The sequence below is a fragment of the Typopeltis vanoorti genome, chromosome 18, assembly GCF_054136105.1.
Source record: "Typopeltis vanoorti isolate ZY-2024b chromosome 18, IOZ_Tvanoo_1.0, whole genome shotgun sequence".
NCBI classification, from domain to species: Eukaryota; Metazoa; Arthropoda; class Arachnida; order Uropygi; family Thelyphonidae; genus Typopeltis; species Typopeltis vanoorti.
Genome location: NC_143566.1, coordinates 41,336,800 through 41,358,553, shown reverse-complemented (window position 1 = coordinate 41,358,553; position 21,754 = coordinate 41,336,800). Strand labels below are relative to the sequence as shown.

General features: G+C 34.9%; 1 protein-coding gene across 3 annotated transcripts in view; it reads right to left on the bottom strand.

Annotated features, from left to right (window-relative positions):
• The window catches only part of LOC150096612 (putative ATP-dependent RNA helicase DHX35), a 437,463-nt gene that overhangs the window by 154,384 nt on the left and 261,325 nt on the right, over positions 1-21,754 (bottom strand). For 2 of the 3 annotated variants that reach the window (XM_090408561.1, XM_090408562.1), the window contains exon 13: positions 3,160-3,255. The exons of the other annotated variant lie outside the window; for it this stretch is intronic. In XM_090408561.1, coding sequence (XP_090264687.1) covers positions 3,160-3,255 — 96 coding nt within the window. The remainder of the gene's footprint in view (positions 1-3,159; positions 3,256-21,754) is intronic. 3 annotated transcript variants of the gene reach the window in all.

Below are 21,754 nucleotides of genomic sequence, written 5' to 3'. Positions count from 1 at the left end.
ATAAGAAAATCTCATTACTGCATTTAGGTAAAATTCAACAACAAAGCAGATGGTGAAGAAGGGTATGACCACAAATCTCCATAGACACAATGCTATTCTAAAGGAAATTAATGAGAACAGTCATCCACTATAACAAATTAAGAGTTTCTTATAATGAATAATTAGTTATGAGTTCAGTGACTGTATCTGTGCTTGCTTTCAGGAAGAATGTGGCAGTAAGAAATGGTGTGAACATAATACTGGAAGATAACGTCGAGATTGTGAGAAAGATATGACCATAAATCTTCACAGGCACAATGCTATTCTAAAGGAAATTGATTAGAACACTCATCCATTATGGTAACTTTAGTGTGTCTGTTATAATGAATAATTAGCTACAAGGTCAGTTTAGCTAGAGTTGACCGTATCTGTGCTTACTTATTATGATTTTTTACATTAACGAATCACAAATATCTATCATTGCTTTATAACCAAGTAGCAAAATATTGTTTATATTTAAATTTAAAAAATCTTGAAAGACATGGAATTCTCTGGTTGTGAGAAGAGTTTCTGGCTTCAAATGATTTTAGCATGGTCCATGAAACTTCTGTTAGCTGTGAAACTTTAATAAAAAAAAAGTGCTAATATTAACATTTCTTTTTCAAGTGAATATACTGGCTTTTGAACAAAAATAGTCTTTTAAATAATCAATATCAATGAAACTCTCAAACTGAAGGCTATACTCTCATAAGTTGATCACTTTCCAAATACCTACAAAATAATACTGGATATTATTTATCCTTTCATTCATTTAATAATTTCTGTAGCCTCTCAGGCTCTTTTCTTCTATGATCATGATTTATCCTTTCCTTTAGTTATCCTCCCAATTACTAACTTTTATATGGAAGCTTTTGAGCAAATGTGCTCTACATTCCTTTACTTTAAAACCAAAAGTCTGGCTTAGATAGGTTGATGATGTTTTTGTTATATGGTCCCATGGTTGCCAGACATTAGATACTTTCCTCAGCTGCCTAAACAAACAATACAAACACATACAATTCACAAATTAAATTGAGAGTTGGAACACCCTTCCTTTTCTAGAAAAGTTATCAGCAATACCTTTGCCGACCTGGTTGGCCAAGTGGTTAGCGTATCCACTCTCCAGCCAAAAGGCTGTGGGTTCAAATCCTGCTGTGGGCATGGATGTTTGTGATTGTCTGTGAAAATACTAGTGGTGGTGGTCAGTGGTAAATGGCATTGGTGTAGATGATGAAGGTAATTGCAGTTGATGTAGTGGAGACGGAGAGTTGTAAAGTAGGTGCCCTCCCTCGATGAGGCTTTGGACTCCCTGGATGTGTTACATAATAATCATATCTTCCTGAAAAATGGTTATAGCAAAAAAAATTATTAACAAAATTCTTCACAAGACTCCACTTAAAAAAACAAAAATAAATTAGATTACAAGAAAACTGTAGCCATTCCATACATTAAAGATATATCAGATAAAATAAACAGAATATTACAGAAATACAACCTTAATGCCACATTTAAACCTCATGCAAAATTAAAGAATTTATTCAACTCATAAGGATCCACTTCGCCCTATATAGGTGAAACAGGGTGCACAATTCTTACCCAAAAAAAAGGAACATAAACGGAACATTAAATTTAATAACTATGGTAAATCTGGCTTTTCTGATCATGTCCTGAATACTCTACATAGAATTGATTGGAAAAGCACCTGTTGTTTACATCACACCAAAACGTGGTATGAATGTGAATTGAAGGATCCCTGTGGAATTCTTATTAACCACCCTAATCTTAACAATAACAGTGGTCTAAAAATCCCATGAATATGGATGGCACATATTCTATCCACATAACCTTTTGGTCTAAGAGTTAATTATAATTAGGACTGTAAGCAATCTAGGATCTTAATTCTAAAATAACAACACTCTTGTTAAATTATGGATTAGACCACCGCTTTTGCTGTATGAAAACTATCTATATGAATTTTTCTCTGATGATGTTATAAATAGAATATAGCTTTGAATTATTATTTTTTTTTTTCACTAGAGGTCAGGACAGTAGAATAATGGCTGATCAAGCCATTGTCACTTTGGCTTATAATATAGCTTGTCTTTGTATATATTTGTGTATACTCCAGATGACCTTAATATGAAGGTCAAAATGTCAGGAAATTAAAGTAATTATTCCTTAACACAGTTGTAGTCTCCACAATTTTACCGAAATGGATTACGAATTATATTTTCTTTATTAATAATACTTTAAAGATATAAATTAGATATGATAAAGTATGCTAAAACTATCAAAAATGTCCGTGGACTGACATTTTTTCTGTTCTAGTATATGTTGGCTAATGCTAATAATATGAGCTTAACATTAACTACACTCTTCATTTTGTCTGCCTGTTTAAACATGTTTACAAATCAAAAAATCCTGTTATTGTTAGACAACATTTTGTGTTGTCTAACAACACAAAATACTTTTGCTCCTTCCTAAATGCAGAATCTCTAACAGTATCGCAATGACAGTTGTTAGATTTATTTTAAATTTTATGTTAAATTTGGCAAAATGCTACCAGAATGATAACAAATTATGAAAACCATATGAGAAGTGCCAGTCTGAGAATTATTTACAAGGAAGGATAAAAAAGCTTTGAAGACAAAATCATGATTTTTAATACAAAAGGAAATTCCCAACATGAGTTTCTTTGATTATACTAAAATAACTGGAATATTCACAAAAGAATGTAGGAATGAAATTTCATCTAATAGAAGAAATCAGGACTGTGAGTAGCAGGCAACTGGTTATTGCAACAATGTAGTGCTGTAGCACAAATCCATCACATATGTTCATTATAAATTATCAAACATGATATTACATGTTTATATCATTTTTGACCCTCTAGACTTGTTCCCTAATTCTTCCCATTCATGTCTTATTTTAAGATTCAGTGATTTCATGAAGTCAAACCAGCTGCAACAGATACTCTTAGAAATGTCACACAATTAATATACACTATCTGGAAAAAAAAAAACATCTGTTAATAAAAAATTAAAAAAGAAAAAAGGAAAAAAAATTGATAGGCCTTTAGAATCAAGCAGCACTTTTAAATAATATGTGCGTATTCACTTAAATCAAGTGTTCAATAAATACCAGAAACAAGAAGCATTTTGGCAAACATTGGATTAAGAGGAAATTCAGCCATTCTTTCTCCTAATGGTTTGGTCAAGTTACTATTATCATCTAATGCTGCAGAAGAGAAGAAAAGAAAGAAAACAAAATCAAAATTAGGGGTATAATTATATTGTCTTATTCTAAAACATTAACAGTATAAATTAGGCAAAACCAACAGTTCAAATGCATACAGTTATTTTAGTATTTTTGAACTTATTTTATTTTATTTTGATGAGACAAGATATTTGAATGCATTCATCTGGCATTTTTATTTTATATTAATAAGAGGAAGTTACAATTAATTGAAAGAAATGCTCAGCACAGCTTGCAACAAATTTAATGTTATATATATATATTATTCGAGTTACAAAATAAGGCATGGTTAATTCTCTCTCTAACAACACACACACACACACACACACACACACACACACACACACACACACACACACACACACATTGAATGGTAACTTTTCATGATAGCTGACACTTAATGTATCACATGTACTAAATTCATTCAATTCTGATTTACTTCTGCATAAGCTTGTTTATCATAAATTCACCTTTATCAGTTATAATATGCCTTCAAACTCAATAGAATTAAAAATTGGCATTATCCATGTAAGCAACATCAATGGAGATGAGGTATAGGTAGTAGAGGAATTACAGAAATGCTGCATCAATATGACTGGTGTTACTGAGATGAAGAAGACTAAAACAGGTGAGATGCTGCTAAACAATAAATTTAAGAAAATTTATGGGTACATTTAAAGGACAAAGCTAGACAACTGAGAGGATCTCCACACAGACTATAAGAAATGTCGGGAACCAAATGGAATGTCTGAGCCATTTTCTGATCTTAACCTTCAAATGGCGTAACCTATTACTAGGTGTCCACCAGGACATTGAATAAATGAGAAAGAACTTGCAATTTGGGACTTGGCTGACCTGAAATATACTTGTATTTTGTACTGCTTAACCCACACAAAAATGATTGTATAACATGATCTAAACATCATGCCATCATAGCACTGCATGGGTAAATACAGTTCCAATGAATTTTTGGCAAGAAACTATGGCACACAGTGAAAAGTCAGTAACAGGAATAACTTCAAATAAAATATAACTGAATACAGCCACCAATAACATAAGAAGCGTAAATGGAAAAGAAACTGGAACTAGCAGAGAAATTACTAAATTGTAACACACAGACATAGCTGGTTTTATCAAGATGAAAAAGACAAAACACATAAAATATTTAAAAATAATGTCCATAAGATGTTATATCCAGAAAACAGTGATCGCAGAAAGGAAGGAATAGATATAACATTCAAGACTAAACACAAAGATAAAATTCTTGAATGCCAGACATGTTCATATACAATAATGTGGACACATTTCAAAATAGGAAATGGGGCAATTAGCTTTATTTGTGCTCCCACAGAAAGTTTTGGTTGGGAAGAAGTAGAGGGATTTTTTTTTTCCATTAGTCATTAGAGAGGATATACTTAAAGAAAAGACATACAGAAATGTTTTTTTTTTTTTGGGAGGGAAAATCTACAGAAAAATGCCAAGATAAAAATCATGGTAACTATCTGCTGGATTTCTGTTCAGGATATGGACCACTCATTTCTACCAGTAATGTGGGCATGTGGCATTAGTAATGACCTCCCAGAAACAATAGCAAAATATGAAAAGAACATATTGATTAATTCAGTCAGGAAGGATATGTGGTGCAGTTAACTGAAAGGATAAAAAAAAATCCAAACTTTGGTGCAATCAAGAAGTTAAAGAAGCAATCTTGAAAAAGAATCACACCGAAAGCTCCTAGCTCGCAAGTCAGTGGATGCCCTCAGGAGAGAATACAGAAAAAGAAAGAAAGAAAAGTAAATGGGCAAGGAATATAATGAAAAACATAAAAAAGCTAAGCTATGTATAAAAAGGTGCGAAACAATTCATGGGAAGACACTGGGTAAGAACATAAAAAAACCACACAAAAGTGGCAAAGTGTTGTGTAAGTTATTGGAGGAAAGAGTACTGCAAAAGGAATTTAGAGACAATAAAAGTGGCATAAAAACTGAATATAAAGATATTATGAATGTTTGAAGTAAGTATGAAAGCTTGTTAAATGAAATAAGCAATGAAAACAAAGAAAAGGGGTAGAAAATACTCAAAAGGAAATCGGGAGGACAATTAATACCTGAGGCAGAAAAAGTAATCAGAAATATCAAAAGACAGCTGAAATAGATTATATCTGACCAGAAATTCTTTCTCAAATATGGAGGTATAAAAGTTTTATAGTGACTGTACTGCATAAATCAGAAGACCTGTCCAAAGGACAAATTCCATATGATGGGAGTAAAGTGCTCATAAAACCCAACTATATAAAGGTGAGACTTATATGTAAGAATTATAGAGGAATTTCCCTACTGAGTGTTCGAGGTAAGATTCACGCAAGCATACTTGAGAAGAGGATTCAAGAAACTATTAAAGAAAAACTGAGGAAGAACAAGTATGTTCTAGCCAAATATGACTTGCTAGGATCAGATTTTTATTAGCAACAAATAGTCGATAAATCACGAATGTATAACACAGATCTACATTCAAGTTATCCAGACCAGGGAAAACACATAATCCCAAGAGAAAATTGTTCAAGACCCTTACAATTAACAACTTATCTATGATGTAAATGAGACACTATACAGAGCAATATATATATATATATATATATATATAAATGTGGTGGTTCACAAAGTGTTTACAAAATTCTTAGCTCATAGGCTTTGTGCGACTCTAGACCTAGCACAGCCAAAAGAACAGGGCAGGCTTTTGAAGGGGCTTTAGTACAATGGACCATATTCAAGTTGTACAGCAGATTATTGAACAGTGTAATGAATATCAATCACCACTATATCTTAGTTTTATTAGCCTCTGATTCACTTAAAACTTGTGCAATACTTAAAGCATTAAGAAACCAACAAATGGAAGAGCCCTACATCAGAACCATCATATCAGCATAAACCAATGCCACAGCAGCAATTCATTTCAATGGAAACATCTCTACTGTGGGAATACAGAGAGGTATAAGACAGGGAGACACAATATCTCCAAAATTATTCACAACATGCCTAGAAGAAATATTCAAACTTCTTGATTGGTAAGGGAAAGGTCTAAAGATAAATGGAAGATATTTAAGCCATTTACGCTTTGAGGATGACACAGTTATCTTTACTTCAACTGCGTATGAATTACAGACACGTATCCATGAACTCCAAATTGCTGAGCAAAACAGCTGGCCTAAAGATAAACCTAAAGAAGATCCAAGTTATGTTCAATAGCTATGTCCAACCAGAAATAATAAAAATCAATGAGGTAATTAAACAAGTAGATAATTACATATACTTAGGACAACAGATATCAATGGAACAAAATATCATGGACGAAATTAACAGGCACACAATGGAAAGCATTTGGAAAATTATATTCAATATTCAATAATAATTCAATTATTATTGAATATTGAATAATATTAAATAATAATTGAATTATAAAAATAATAAATATAAATAAATAAAATAATAAAAATTATATTCAATAATAATACAATTATGTCTGAAGAGAGACGTTTTTAACCAATGTATTCTTCCTATACTGGCATATGGCTGTTAAATATGGACAGAACACTGAATGCAAAGGAAATTCAAAAATTAAGAACAACACAATTTAGTATGCAAAGAAGTATGCTTGGTATCACAAGATTGGATCGCAAAAGAAAAGGGCTGGGAATATTGCTCGAAGACAAGATCAATGATAGACAAAAGAAGTACTGGATTGGATTCCACGAGAGGAAAAATGACCACGACGCCAACCGAAATCACAGCGGATTGATGATATCATCAGATTTGCAGGAGTGACATGGAAAACGAGAGCCATGGACAGACAGTTTTGGAATAATTCTGGAAAGGCCTTCATCCAGCAGTGGATCGATAATGGCTGATAATGATGATATACGCCTAAATCTCTTTTTATGGGAATTTTTTTACACGAATTCGGAGTTACGTGAATTGGGATATCAAAAATAATTTTTTTTACATCATTTTTATTCACTATTATGCGACCAACCTAAAGTCTAAGTTAGGAAAAAATCCGTAATTCAAGAAAATTCTGAGAATTTTATAGAATTGCATTCTCGTTTCAATTAATTCTTACGAATTTCATTTATTGGGAATTCCCTGAATTACATAACTGACTGCGCATAAAAAAGCAGTTCTTAACAGTTTGAATTTGGTGTTTGAGTAGACAACACAGTTACCGCGTTTTTTGCATTTGCATTTTTTAAGTGAAATAAAAATAAAAATCACGTTATAAAATTAATAATTTTGCCAGGAAATAATAAATGGTAAGCCATTTCCTTTGATATAAAAATTCAAATTTTAGATCGTCTTCAAACTGGGGAAGGTGTGACTGCTGTGGGTAAGCATTTTGAAGTCCGTGAATCAACTGTCAGATCTATAAAGAAAAATGAAGAGGCTATTAGAAAAGTGGTATGTTCTGGTACAAAACCGAGTGCGAAACTGTCATCATACACAAGAGATGTTGTTCTAGAAAAGGCCGAAAAAGCTTTAGTGATGTGGATAGAAGATAATGTACAAAAAAGAATGCCAGTTGACGGAAATTCCATCAAGCAATCAACATTGAGATTTTATGAACAGATTAAAAAACTGCAGCCAGATACTTCATCTCAATCGAGGAAAAAATATGAATTTCATGCAAGCAATAGTTGGCTGGCTAAGTTTATTAAAAGACATGCTCTTCATAATATAAAAATTAAAAGTGAAACGGCTTCTGCTGATGAAACAGCTGCTAAAGCATTTCCACAAAAACTTGCTAAAATAATTGAAGATGGAATTACACTCGTGAACAAGTTTGGAATATGGATGAAACTGGCCTTTCCTGGAAAAAAATGCCACACAGAACTTCATCATCATCATCATCATCATCAAATTCCTGCCATGTACCCTCAAGGGGTGTACAGGATATGACAGTACTACATGAAAAAATTACATCATTACTAACTTCCTATCTACAATTTTCCTCCAAATCAGTCTGTTACTTGTCAAGACTCCAACATTATCAGATCTTATATTTCTATCGTCTAACGCACTTTGTACCGTATCAATCCACCTATATCTTGGTCTTCCTCTGGGTCGTTTTCCTGCCAACCTGGCAGAGAACACTTGTTTTGCTAATCTTTCCTCTCCCATTCTATTTAAGTGACCATACCATCTGAGATTAGCTCTGCTAACGCATTCCTGGATGCTGACAATGTCAAGTTCTTTCCTAATATCCTCATTTTTAATATGATATTGCCATTGATGCCATCTGTTCACGCCTATAATCTTTCTCAGGACTCTCATATCTGCGGTCTCTAGTCTTTGGTCAAGTGTTTTACTTCTGACCCAGCTCTCAGATCTATAAGTTAAAATTGGTTTGATCACAGTCTTGTATACAGCTAATTTAGTGTTCCGACTAATTTCTTTCTTATTCCATATGAATTTATGCAATTGACTTCCCACGATACCAGCTTTGCTGATTCTGTCGTCTATTTCTATATTTAGTTTACCATCTTCAGTAAAAATTGTGCCTAAGTAGCTGAAATGTTTTACTTGTTCCACAGGTTCTCCATTCACAACACAGTTGACATTTTCAATGATTCTGCCTATTTTCATTGTCTTTGTCTTTTTATTGCTGACCTTCATACCATATCTATTACAACAGCTATTCAATTTAGTCAGAGAATCTTGCAGACTTGTAGCGGATTTATTTAGAAGTATAACATCATCTGCATAAAGCGAAGAGCTGACATTAACATCTCCAATTTTGATATCAGGTTTAATACCACATTCCTTCATAATGTGATCCATATAGATAATGAATAACACAGGGGATAATGTACATCCTTGTCTCAAACCAGATTTAACATTAAACCATCTTCCTGTACTTCCTTCAATTCTAACTGCTGACTCACAACTCAAATAAAGACTAAGTATTGCTTGATATAATGCCCCATTGACACCATATAACTGTAGCGTATTGAATAGCTTCTCTCTTGGCACCTTGTCATATGGCTTTTCCAAATCGACAAAACTTAAATACAGATCTTTGTTATATTCCCATGCTTTCTCGACTATTTGTCGTAAAGTGAAGATCTGATCCTGACAGCCTCTATTTGGCCTGAATCCACCTTGTTCTTCACCAAGCTTTTCTTCCACAATTCTTCTCAACCGTTTCTCAAGTATACTTGCATAGATCTTGCCAGGAACACTCAGTAGGGAAATACCTCTGTAATTCTCACATTCAGTTTTATTTCCCTTTTTAAATTTGGGTACTATGAGACCTCTACTCCAATCATCGGGAATTCGTCTCTCTGTCCAGGCTTTCTGAACTATGCAGTACAGCCACTGTAAGACTCTTATACCACCATACTTCAGCATTTCTGGTCGAATATCATCTACTCCTGCTGCCTTTCCACATTTCAAGCCTTTGATGGCTTTTTCTACTTCAAGTATGGATATGTATTCCTGACTGCATGCCTGGTCAGTGTTTTTTATCACTGTGCTGTCATCACTGCTTGTTTCATTTAGCAGTTACTTTATGGAGTAAGTAATTACTCGATACTTCAAGGATATCTTTTTCTCCTGTTTTCATTTCACCTTTATCATCTCTAATTCCTTTTACAGCACTCTTTCCTCCATTCCTAAGCTTCTTCAACAACCTCCAGAATATTTTGCCACCTTCTTGATATTTATTTTCTATATTCTTGCCAAAGTCCTCCCATGACTTTTGTTTAGCTAGTTTTACACACTGTTTAGCTTTCTTACATTTGTCTCTGTATTCTGTAAGAGTAAAAGCTGACTTATTTGCCAGGAACTTTTGATATGCTTTCTTCTTTTCCTTCACTGCCTCTTTAACTTCCTGTGTCCACCAGGGAGTTCTGATTTTTTTATCCTTGCACACAACCTCACCACATGCCTCTCTGGCAGAATCAATCAATGTTTCCTTCAGAGTTTGCCACTGAATCTCCAAGGTTTGATTCCTGTTCTCAAACTCTTTCATTTTAATTTCAATAATATTTCTGTATTTTAGTCTACAGTTCACATCTGAGAGCTGCTCAACTTTTATTCGCTTTAAAACTTTCTTACATGTTATTCTTTTCAATATGATATTCAATTTTATCCTGCTCAAGACTAAATAGTGATCACTTCCAATTTCAGATCCTCTGTACACTCTGGTGTTCTGCACCAGGGAGAAAACATCACTATCAACAATAACATAGTCAATGAGACTTTTCTTATTCCTAGCCTCTTCTCTCCATGTGAATTTGTGCACATTTTTATGTTGGAACATGGTGTTAGTAATAACCAGTTCATGTCCTGAGCAGAAATCCAACAGATATTTGCCATTATTATTAGCTTTGCTCTTTTCTCCAAATTTTCCCAAAATATTTTTGTATGTCTCACAATCATTTCCTACTCTACTATTTAGATCCCCAACAAGGACCAACTTTTCCTTTTTCATTGTGTCAGTTGCTTTTTCTAAAGCCTCAAAAAATTCCTCCACTTCTACCTTAGTAGAACCTTCTGTGGGACCATAGGCACAAATAAGTCTCATTGTCCAGTTCCCCATTCTCATATTTGCCCACATTACTCTACTTGAGACTGACTGCCATTCAAGAAGATTACCCTCGTATTTTGTGTTGAATACTATGGCTACTCCTTCTTTTCCTTGATTGTCATTGCCTGAATATAACATTTTGTATTTATTGCTCAGAAAGATCTCACCAGTTTTGGTCTTTTTTGTTTCAGTCACCCCTATTATGTCGATCTGGTACTTATCTGATTCCTCCACCAGCTCCATTTCTTTGCCATTCAGGCTTCTTACGCTGATAGTACCGATCTTTAACTCTGGTGATGTTGAGTTGGGGTTTGTTTTCAGATTTGTTCCAGTAGCTGACTTTTCGCTGTTCGCCCTAGTTCCCTGGCGAAAACAACGGGGGCCTTGTTTAACCGGCGATGCCCCAGCCAGCATGAAATTTTGTCATGTTGTACCATCATTTTTTATTTTGGTTTAACCAATAAGAATACAATTTGGTCAGCTAAATCCCAAATTGCCAGCCCATCCTCGTTCGTTCAGTATCAAAGTAGATACCCAACAGGGTGCACCACGAGAAGGTGAGGATTGGACATTAGGTCAGAAGCCCTGGTCCGTTCTCCGCATTCCTTTAAAGGCTATGTGGAGGTCTACTCTCAGTTATACAGCTTTGACCCTTAAGCACCCCCAAACAGAACTTACGTATCAGAAATGCAAAAAACTGTTGGTGGGTTCAAAGCAGCAACGGATCGCATAACACTCCTATTTTGTTCGAATGCTTTAGGAGATCGAACGTTAAAACCACTGCTCATAAATCGATCATTAAGACCACGACCAATGAAAAGCATGGATTTTCAAAAATTGCCAGTTCAGTGGATGGCCAACAAAAAAGCTTGGGTGACCATTGATATTTTCACTGAGTGGTCCCACAAACATTTTGTGCCAGAAGTTAGATGCTATTTGAATGACAAGGGTCTCGAATTTAAAGTGCTTTTGATTCTTGATAATGCACCCGGTCATCCTGCCATAGAACACCCAAATGTGCAATTTTTTTTTCTGCACCCAATACCACATCATTGCTACAACCTCTAGATCAGGGTATAATTGCGTCTTTTAAAACATATTATGTCAGATGAACATTTCAGTACGTTTTGAAGAAGCTAAATGATGATGAAACACTGTCAGTTATGGATGTGTAAAAAAAATTTTCAATTATGGATTGTATTGATCAGGTTCGATTATTGTTATCTGAATTGAGACTAGAAACTATGAATGCATATGGCAAGCTATTTGGCCTGCATGTGTTAAAGAGAATGCTCCTGTTCCCATCAATCATACTGCAGAATTCCCCCAATATAATAAGTTTGGCATGTGAAATTGGTGGATAAAGATTCGATGATCTTATGTCGGCAGATCTCGAAGAATTGTTAATTGATAAACCTCTTAGCGAAGACGAAATAGTGGAAATTGTTTCTGAGACTCCTGAAAGCGAAGAAGTTAATGATAATGATCAAGATAATCCTACTTTTACTGCTGATATTATTAAAGAAGATCTTAAACTGGCCAGTAATTTAGGGAATTATTTTGCTTGACATGATCCAAATGAAGAACGTGCTGGGAAGTTTTCACATGAGCTTAAGTTGTTAATGTCTTCATACAGAGAATTGTATCGTGACTTATCTAAAGCATCAACACAGCGATTAATAACTGAGTTCATGTCTAAAACTACTGAAACAACCAGTGGTACTTTTGTTCAATACATGACAAGAAGTATTACACAAGTTGAGGCAGAAGTTGATGACGATAATACCATATCTAATAGTTCTAGTGATATTACAGTCTCATGAAAATGAAAGCTTTGATGTTTATTGTCAGAAACTGATTGCAAATAACATAATTTTTTTTATAGAATCCTTAGCAAACAACTGAAATGAATATGTTTTTTTTTAAAGTTATTAAAATTCATTATATGTATGTGTGTTCTCCATGAAATGTAAATAAAAATCCTATGATACTAATGAATTTAATGTTTATTTTTTTCATTATTTTGCTTATGTTTCAGGTTTGGAACCAATCTTCACTTTTTCTATGGAGTCAGTAGTTCTTTTTACACGAATTCTATTTACACATAATTTTTAGGAAAATATCTATTGCGTAAAAAGAGGTTTAGGTGTATATATATTTACACTGTAAGTCAGCAATCAGAAATGAAGATGACACAGAAAGATGGTATGACAGAAAATCATGTGTGTAAGACATGGGTGCATACTATCTTACCTGTTATCATAATCTATATGGATCACATTTTGAAGCAAAGTGGTATTAAACCTAATATCAAAATTGGAGATATTCAACTGGGCTCTTAATTTTATGAAGATAGTGTTATACTCCTGAATGATTCCAAAAAAAAAAAAAAAAAATCTTCAAGTTTCTAAATAAACTAAATAACTGCTAACAAATAAGGAATAAAAATCAGCAATAAAATGGCATAAATTATGAAAATAGGCACAAACTTAGAAAACATCAATTGTATTTTCAATGATTTAATGTGTTGTTTGTGTTCTTTTTTACATATTGGAATTGTGTGGATTTGCCCACTTTCACCAATATAAGGTAAGTTAAAGATGCAATGGATTCAGTATACCTCTGGATGGGCCAAGGTGGATGGGGGGGGGGGGATCCTTGAAAGAGTTGAATGTTATTTTTTTTATTTTATTTTATGGATGATTTAAAAGTAGCATTACGGTTGAAGTGGGGTAGAATTCTGATTATTTCATTTGATAATCCTTTAATATGATAGCTATGGTTTTACTGTAATCTATATTTGCATTTTAGATGTAGTTTGATGAAAAATTTTATGAATAGTATTTTTGCTATAATCATTGTTCATAAATGTATTGCTAATAATTATTTGTAATTCTTCATTAAAAGCTTGCTCTTAATGAAGAATTACAATTTGTTCTAATGAGCTTGCTCATTAGAACAAATTGTTATGGCTCTGTTTTTCAAGGTGTCAATGACTCCAAGTTTTTGTGAAGGATAGTGGCAAGTGTCAGCATGAGTATATTGGCCAACATAAATATATAGGCATATAGTAAACAGTGAAGAATAGATAAGTTAACTTATCTGATATTGGTAAAACTATATGCACAATTCCAAATCAAATTTAAAAAATTGAAAAAAAAAACACAAATGACATTAAATTTAACAATTTTGGTAAAATACACTTCTCAGGTTATACTCTTAACACCCTACACCAAATTAAATGGAAAAATACCATTTCTTTACATCATTCAAAAACCTGGTATAAATGTAAATTTAAGGAGGCCCATGAAATGTTGATCAACCATCCTAATCTAAACAATAACAGTGGCATAAAAATTCCAAGAATATGGATGGCACACATTAGGCCAACTTAACTTCTTTTAAGTTCTCAAGCAAACCCTCACTTTAGGATCTAAGCAATAATTTCAGCTCTTATTGGCCACCACCAATACTGTTTCTGTGCTAATTTATCTCTTAGTGATTTCTAATAAATAACAATAACAAGACTCTTAGCTTTGATGTAATAAGTTTTTATTTATTTATTTATTTTTTTTTTTTGTACAGAGGTCAGAACAAATAGCACCACTTCTTTAGCCACTACCTCAGGCTACAAAGGTAGTGGCCTTATATTAAAATTAACGATCTGCTACATCCATGTGGTGGTGGGGTGGGGGAAAGAGAGCTGTTAATGTGGACAATGTATGCTGATAATGTAAACTACCAAAAGGGCCTTCCTAGGTATGAAGGCTACATCAACATGCCTGGCTAAAGCAGGGAGGAATCAACAAGCAGGACTCGAAACTCACCTGTAAGATGTCAAAATTAACCTGTGAAGAAACAACGCACAATGTTGCCACACTGTCCAGACAGATTTGACCATGAAAGAACAACAGAAAATACATTGGAAAACAGAACACACTGAGGACTGAAAGTTGGAAAATTCATTCCTGAAACCTGAAAACCAAAAAAAAAAAAAAAAAAAAAGAACTAATTGAAGGATATAAGGAACATATAAAAACAGCAAGCATATCTGAAACAAAAATGAAAGGTGAAGAATGTGTATATTAAATAAATATCGTGTATTTTTCAGTGGAATAGAGACTCAACAGAAAGCTAAAGCGGAGTTTTAGGAATAATAATACATGAGGATTTTCAACATGAGATAAAATAATGGGAATATATATCTGAAAGAATATTAAGAATAAAAATAAAATTCTAAATATGATCAGTGCCTACAGCCCCAAAAAAGGAAAACCTAAAACAGAAATTGAAGAATTTTATGAAATACCAAAGAAAACTGTAAAAACCACCACTTGAATTAAAATAATACTGCAGGTAAACTTAAATGCAAGGAATGGAAACAATACCAGGAACATAACAGATTCAATGAAACAATTGAAAACTTAGATAGAATATGATTGCTCAATTTCGTAAAGATAACAAATTTAGAATAAATAATAGTTTATTTAATCATAAGAATTAATACAAAATAACATGAATAAATAACAGAGGGTGTATGGCTACCTGGATATATAATAAAAAATAGAATAATAAATCCATATAAACAGAGGATATCAGAGTTCTAACATTTGCAGATACTGTAAATCATCATGAACTATTGATGGGAAAATTCTGATGCCAACAAAATATAAAGAAATTGAAAAATAAAAATAAATAAATAAATGTAAGGAAATAATTTAAGGTGGAATTATTATAATAATTCCACCTTAAATCATTATAAAGAGACCTTGAGACAGTATATAACATACAATATAATAGGACTTTACCAAAATATACTAAAATAACACTTTCAAAAAATATTATCAGTCATGAGGAAGATATAGATTCTCACTGAAAAAAATTTTAAATGAATTTTGAAATTTTAAACATGCTGTATAAACTAGTCTCATTAAACTCTCCAGTATAATGAAGAAATTGGGAATGATGGAGGAGAGAGAGATCTGAACATATTGCAAGGGTTGGCAAAAAAGCTCAGAGGATTACTTGGATGTTGAAGAACACACTGACAAGCAAAGATAGAGAGGTTGTTATTCCTCTTTATAAAGCAATGATTCAACCAAATCTAGACTACTGTGCACAAATTTGATCACCTGGTTTCTTGGATATCCAAAGGTGGTGGAGAGGATTCAGAGACAAGTGACGAAGTTGGTAATAAGTCTGTGGAATGTTCCCTATGAGGATAAATTGAGGGTGTGGGTTGCAGAGTTTAGCTAACAGGCAGAGGAGAGGGGATATGAGAGAAACCTATAAGTTACTAAAGGGATTGTATAAAATTGACACAAAATTTTTCAATAGACAAGTAGTAGAGTGAGAACAAGAGGCCACCCCTGGAAGTTGGATAAGAGTGTGGTTAGTAAGGGTGTGCAGACTAGGTTCTTTGCCTGGAGAGTGGTGAATGAGTTGAATGAATTATGAGAAATGGTTGTGAGTGCCCTGACATTGAATGTGTTTAAAGAGAGGTATGATAGGTATTGTGTGAATAATTGTTAGTGTGGTCTCCTGCAATGAGTCTTCTGACCACATGGAGACACTCATCATCATCATCATCAAATTCCTGCCATGTACCCTCAAGGGGTGTACAGGAAAAAAATTACATCATTACTAACTTCCTATCTACAATTTTCCTCCAAATCAGTCCTTTTACTTGTCAAGACTCCAACATTATCAGATCTTATATTTCTATCGTCTAAGGCACTTTGTACCATATCAATCCACCTATATCTTGGTCTTCCTCTGGGTCGTTTTGCTGCCAACCTGGCGGAGTACACTTGTTTTGCTAATCTTTCGTTACCCATTCTGTTTAAGTGACCATACCACCTGAGATTAGCTCTGCTAACGCATTCCTGGATGCTGACAATGACAAGTTCTTTCCTAATATGGAGACACTCATATAATAATAATAAAAGCACTATAAAAAATTCATTAACATTTACAAGATAAGACTAATATAGCCAAATCTGAGCATAAAAGAATAAAAAAAATAAAAAAAATAAAATAAGACTCATAAAGAAAAATATTGGGAAGGTTTTTGTTGTTATAATCCATCGAGTCATTTTCGACTCCTGGTGATTCTATGAACCTACATTCTCCATTCAGATCTGTCCCTGGCCATATCTTTCAGAATTTCCAAGTGCATTCCAGTTGCTTCTTTAACTCCATTCACCCATCTAATTCTTGGTCTTCCTCTTCTCCTGCTTCCATCAACTTTAGCAAGCATCATCATCTTCTCCAGACCGTCATTTGCTCGCATAATATGTCTGAAGTATGACAATTTTTGCTTGATGATCATAGTTTCAAGGGAGTAATCTGGCTTTATTCTGTCTATCACTGATTTATTGGTTTGCTTTGCAGTCCATGGTATTCTTAGTAAGCGTCTCCAAACCCATAATTCAAATGCATCTATCTTCCTTCTTTTACTCTTTCTCAGGGTCCAACTTTCACATCCATACAGTACCACAGAGAATACGATTGCTTTCACGATTCTGATTTTTGTTGTGAGGCTAATATCTTTATCTTTAAAGATCTTGCTTAAATTTTTCATTGCTTTCTTTCCGAGTAATAATCTTCTAACTTCTTCAGTACAATAACCATCTTTATCAATTCGGAATCCTAGGAGTACAAAATTGTTAACTGCTTCAATTTTCTCCCCATCTACTTCAAAATCATTAAGTTCACATGTTGCCATAACTTTTGTATTTTTGAGGTTAAGTTTAAGACCATATTTAGCACTTTCTTCTTTAACTTTCATAATAAGTTCCTCCAAATCTTCTTTGCATTCTGCTAGCAAGGTGGTATCATCTGCATACCTCAAATTATTAATATTTCTTCCACCAATTTTAATTCCAACTGAAGACTCCTCCAGCCCTGCCATTCTTAAAATGTATTTGCTGAACAAGTTAAACAGGAAATAAAATAAATCCTTGTCGCACCCCTTTACCTATAGTGAAATACTCATATAATAATAATTTCTCCAAGATCTGTTCTGACAGTAGCTTCTTGTTCATTATAAAGATTCCTCAGAAGGATAATGAAATGCTCTGGGACTCCCATTGTTCTTAACACATTCCACAGTTTCACATGATCTACAGAGTCAAAAGCCTTGCTATAGTCAAGGAAACAAAGGTATATTCCTGTGCTCTTTCTATTATCCATCTCACATTGGCGATTTGATCTCTTGTTCCTCTGCCTTTTCGAAATCCTGCCTGTTCATCTGGCATTTCTCTCTTCATGAATGGTTCCAGTCTTTTCTGACTGATCTTAAGTAAGACTTTACTTGCATAAGAAATCAGTGCTATAGTTCTGTAATTTTTGCACTCTCTTGCATTGCCTTTCTTGAATAAAGGTATTATTATTATTATTATTATTATTATTTTCGGGCTACTCCAGGGAGTCCTTAGACTCATCGAGGGAGGCCCTAAACATCATGTTCACACAACTATACGACATTCTCACAGTATCTATCATACCTTGCCTTGAACTCGCTCACTGACATAGCACCCACAACAGACTCTGGCAGCTTATTCCACTCATTTACCACTCTAAAAGTAAAGAACCCAGCTCTAATACCACTGCTAACCACACTCTTGGCCAGCTTCCATAGGTGTCCCCTGGTTCTCCCACCACTAGTCCTGATCTCAAAAATATCCTCTGAATTAATCTTATAGAATCCATTTAGCAATTTGAATGTCTCAATCATATCTCCCCTTTTCTGCCTATCAACCAGTTTCTGCAACCCACAAATCTTCAACCTGTTCTCATATGGTTCATTCCATAGACCTGCTATCATCTTAGTCACTCGCCTCTGGATCCTCTCCACCTCCTCCCCATCAAGAAGGAACCGAGGTGACCAAATCTGGGCACAGTAGTCAAGATGAGGTCTTATCAAGGCTCGGTACAGAGGTACAATAACTTGCTTGTCTCTGCTCGTTAAGGTATTTTTCAACAACCAAGTGAGTTGATGAGCTGATTTAGCTACTTTCGCAATGTGCCCCCTAAACTTCATCTCCCTATCCACCAACACTCCCAAGTCCCTGGCCTCATCAATCTCTTGGAGTACAGTTCCACCCATGTGGTATACTGCTGCTAATCTTTTCACCCCAAAATGCATAACCTTACATTTTGTCACATTAAATTGGCATCCATTCTCCTTAGCCCAAAACTAATCTATCTAAGTCATCCTGCAAGACTTTGACATCTTCTGCATTCACTATCGCCCTCCCCAACTTTGCATCATCAGCGAACAAATGAACTGTTCCACTTAGATCCTTCCCTATATCATTAATGAACAGATTAAACAGCAGTGGTCCAAGAACAGAACCCTGTGGCACCCCACTAGTCACAGGCCGTCTTTTGGACTCCACTCCTGAATAAACCACTCTTTGATATCTCTCCATCAACCACCCACCTATCCATCTCACCAACCCTATATCCATTCCCATATGTTGTAGTTTACGGATTAGAATTCCATGTGGTATCCTGTCAAACGCCTTTGCCAGGTCCAGCAGTATCACTGTAAACCCATTTCCCTTATCCAGTTCAGCCATCACCTTGTTATAAAACTTGAGCAAGTTACTCAGGCATGATCTACCCTTTACAAAGCCATGCTGTCCCCTGTACAGTATCTCATTTTCATCAATCCATTCCTGTATTTTTCTCTTGACTACTTTCTCCAAGACCTTGACAACAACTCCTGATATGCTGATCGGTCGGTAATTTGCAACCATAGTCTTGGATCCTCCTTTATGCAGTGAAACTATTTTCCCCTCTTTCCACACCTTCGGAACTAAACCAGACCCGAGACTCAGATTAAACAACATGGTCAAGGGAACTGATAATTCCTTAGCCGATTCATGCAAGACCTGTGCTGGTATACCATCCAATCCCACAGATGTATTCACATGAAGGTTCTGTAATAGACTATTCACCTCCACTTCATTTCACAATTCCCGTATAAACTAATGGCTCCTTCATTTTTTCAACGTCACCACCTGGATGATATACTTTTGCAAAGTGCGTGCTCAGTAACTCCACTATATCGACTGGTTCAGTGACCTCCTTACCATCGTCATTCCTTAAAATCATTTTGCCATGTGCAGTTTTTTTTTCTTGCTTGCAGCATATTAAAAGAACTGTTTGGGATTCTCTTTTGCTTGCTTAGCTAGTTTCCTTTCATAATCGGCTTTTGCTGTTTTTACCACACTCATTACTCTTCTGTCCTGCACTTTATACTGTTCGTGTGCCTGCAGGTCACCCCTTTCTTTAAATTCCCTCCACAGTTGTTTCTTTTCTTGCAGCTCAAGCTTAATGGTGTTATTCATCCATTTAACCCCTACTTGTTTTACTATTCGGACCCTAGGTATGCTCCTTGACCACTTCCCATGCTCTATCGACGTCCAGCCCTTGCAGTTGTACATGCCATGGCACTGATCCAAGCAATCTCCTAAGCTTGTCATACTTGCCAGCACGGTAATTCCACATATAGCCTGTCTCAATCAAAAATTCCACACCTTTAGCCACCTCCCACCTTATGATCACTCTCACCAATAGGTGGCAACATGGTCATATTCATTACAGTCAAATTGTGAGATGCTATTACCAGGTCAAGTACTCTCACACCCCTAGTATTTTCAATTACATGCTATCTCAGATAGTTATCCCTTAATAATTGAATAAAATCAATTTCCTTCCTCACATGTGTCCTCTCCTCCTTCCAATTAATGTTACCATATTTAAAATCCCCCATAATAATTACCCTCCTTCCACTCATTTCATCAATTTGTTTATGCATACTATCTCCACCATCTATTCCATCACCTGGTCTATAGCAGCATCCAACTGTATATTTTATTCTGCCAGTCTCAATCTCACACCAAATAGCCTCAAATGAGCTCCTTTCACTATCCTGCAATACAACTTCAATTCTCCTTGGTTGCAGTTCATCAGCTATCATCAATAACACCACTCCCCCATTTTATTCTCTCTGTCCCTTCTAAACACACTATAACCTACACATTCTATCCCACTAACTATATCATCTTTCGTCAGCCATGTTTCACTAATGCCAATAACCTGTGGCCAGAAAGAGCCAATCAAGGCCAAAAATTCTTCCTTCTTGTTCCTAATACTCCTGGCATTAGTATACATGAAATGCAGTGATCCCTTTGTCCCACCCCTATCTTGATGCGTTATTCTAAACGTCCCATTCCTATTTTTTGTCCTTAGTGCTGGCTCAGGTACATTATATACATTTTTACACTCAACTGTCTCACTGATGTCTGCATATCCACTCCCCCCCCCCCATCCTTGGTAGTTCTAGTTTCCCTGGTTCTGCATATCCATTTTCACTTCATTCAGCAATACTTTTTCCAGTCTTCGCACACCAAGTCCATTCAAATGCAGGCCATCCATCTTGTATAAGTCCTTTCGCCCATCAAACTCATTCCACACGTCCACGAATTCCACACCACACCATCTGCATAACCTGCGCATAATGTCATTTGCGATTATGGCCCTCCTTCTAAACTCCTCTCTGTCATACCGCAGCAACAGACTCACCATTCTAACTCTGTCACTCTTTTCTTTCGCTACCTTTAACAATACTTTCAAGTCCTCTCTCATAAAAAATTTATCACCTTTCAATTCATTCGTATCCGCCACAATTATTAATTCTTTCACCCTTTTTTGCACTCTAATACTCTCACTTACATCCTTAAATTTCGCACCCGGTAAGTACGATTTAGTTACACTCCCATCTATCACTCCTCTTAATAATGAGTCACCATACAACACTCTTTCCTTCATTTCAGAAACTCGTCCACTCTTACGCTGGTTATTTACGTTAGCCGTAAACTGATAAATT